The 1,392-nt window shown below is 58.8% G+C and overlaps 1 protein-coding gene across 4 annotated transcripts in view; it reads left to right on the top strand.

Annotated features, from left to right (window-relative positions):
- Positions 1–1,392, top strand: part of supt5h (SPT5 homolog, DSIF elongation factor subunit) — an 18,319-nt gene that overhangs the window by 7,560 nt on the left and 9,367 nt on the right. For all 4 annotated transcript variants that reach the window (XM_008402019.1, XM_008402018.1, XM_008402020.2 and 1 more), the window contains 6 exons: positions 138–227; positions 316–386; positions 448–553; positions 633–723; positions 924–1,060; positions 1,143–1,298. In XM_008402019.1, the coding sequence (XP_008400241.1) occupies positions 138–227; positions 316–386; positions 448–553; positions 633–723; positions 924–1,060; positions 1,143–1,298 (651 nt within the window). The remainder of the gene's footprint in view (positions 1–137; positions 228–315; positions 387–447; positions 554–632; positions 724–923; positions 1,061–1,142; positions 1,299–1,392) is intronic.

The following is a 1,392-nucleotide window of genomic DNA, read 5'->3' as shown; positions in this document are numbered from 1 at the left end:
GTCGGCGACCTCTGACCTTTAGGCGGTGGTGAAGGTGTCGGCGACCTCTGACCTTTAGGCGGTGGTGAAGGTGTCGGGGAGGAAGCTGTGTTGGGCGCCAGGTGTGGTTGTCGTCATGGTGACCTGTGTGTCTCCAGGTGGACTACGTGGAGCCCAGTCAGAACACCATCTCCCTGAAGATGATTCCCCGCATCGACCTGGACCGGATCAAGGCCAAGATGAGTCTGGTGGGTTCTGGTTCTGGTTCTGGTTCTGGTTCTGGTCGGTCTCCTCCTGTGGAGCTGCGTTCTGACTCAGACCTGTGCCGGTTTGTAGAAGGACTGGTTCGCCAAGAGGAAGAAGTTCAAGAGGCCCGCGCAGCGCCTGTTTGATGCCGAGAAGATCAGGTACGCTCCTGGTTCTGGTTCTGGTGAGCGGGTCCAGTCTGAATGGAGAACTCTGCCGCAGGTCTCTGGGTGGCGAGGTCAGCCATGATGGAGACTTCATGATCTTTGAGGGGAACCGCTACAGCCGCAAAGGCTTCCTGTTCAAAAGCTTCGCCATGTCCGCCGTGGTGAGTCCACACCGTCTGGTTCTGGTTCCGGTTCCGGTACCGGCCCGTACAACAGCAGGTTCTGCTGTGTTTGTATCAGATCACAGACGGAGTGAAGCCCACGCTGTCGGAGCTGGAGAAGTTTGAAGACCAGCCAGAGGGGATCGACCTGGAAGTGGTCACGGAGTCGGGTATGACATCATCACTCTCTGATTGGACGAACCGCTGGAAACGGCTAGTCAGGAATCTAACAGCCCTGCAGTACCTCTGTGGCCCACCAGGGGTCTCTGTCTTTAAGTCCTTACTTCCTACCTGTTGGTAGGCATTTTAATGGGGTGTGTGTGTGTGTGTGTGTGTGTGTGTGTGTGTGTGTGTGTGTGTGTGTGTGCAGGTAAGGAGCGTGAACACAACCTGCAGGCCGGGGACAACGTGGAGGTGTGTGAGGGAGAGCTGATCAACCTGCAGGGGAAGATCCTGAGCGTGGACGGCAACAAGATCACCATCATGCCCAAACACGAAGACCTGAAGGTGCTTCCTCCTGACCGCCCTGCAGGTAGCCGAGGCTCCGCCTCCTCTCCCTCCGCTCACCCCGTCTCCGTCTCCCGAGCAGGACCCGCTGGAGTTCCCCGCCCACGAGCTCAGGAAGTACTTCCGGATGGGCGACCACGTGAAGGTCATCGCCGGGCGCTACGAGGGCGACACCGGTCTCATCGTCAGAGTGGAGGAGAACTTCGTCATCCTCTTCTCGGACCTCACCATGCACGAGGTGAGACCACACCCATCATGGCCCTGACTCCGCCCCCTGTCTGCACTGACTCCGCCCCCTGCACCCTGACTCCGCCCCCTGATCATCTGACCCC

Source organism: Poecilia reticulata, unplaced genomic scaffold, assembly GCF_000633615.1.
Source record: "Poecilia reticulata strain Guanapo unplaced genomic scaffold, Guppy_female_1.0+MT scaffold_159, whole genome shotgun sequence".
NCBI lineage: Eukaryota > Metazoa > Chordata > Actinopteri > Cyprinodontiformes > Poeciliidae > Poecilia > Poecilia reticulata.
The sequence above is the reverse complement of the archived record's forward strand: the minus strand, read 5'-3'. Positions and strand labels throughout refer to the sequence as shown.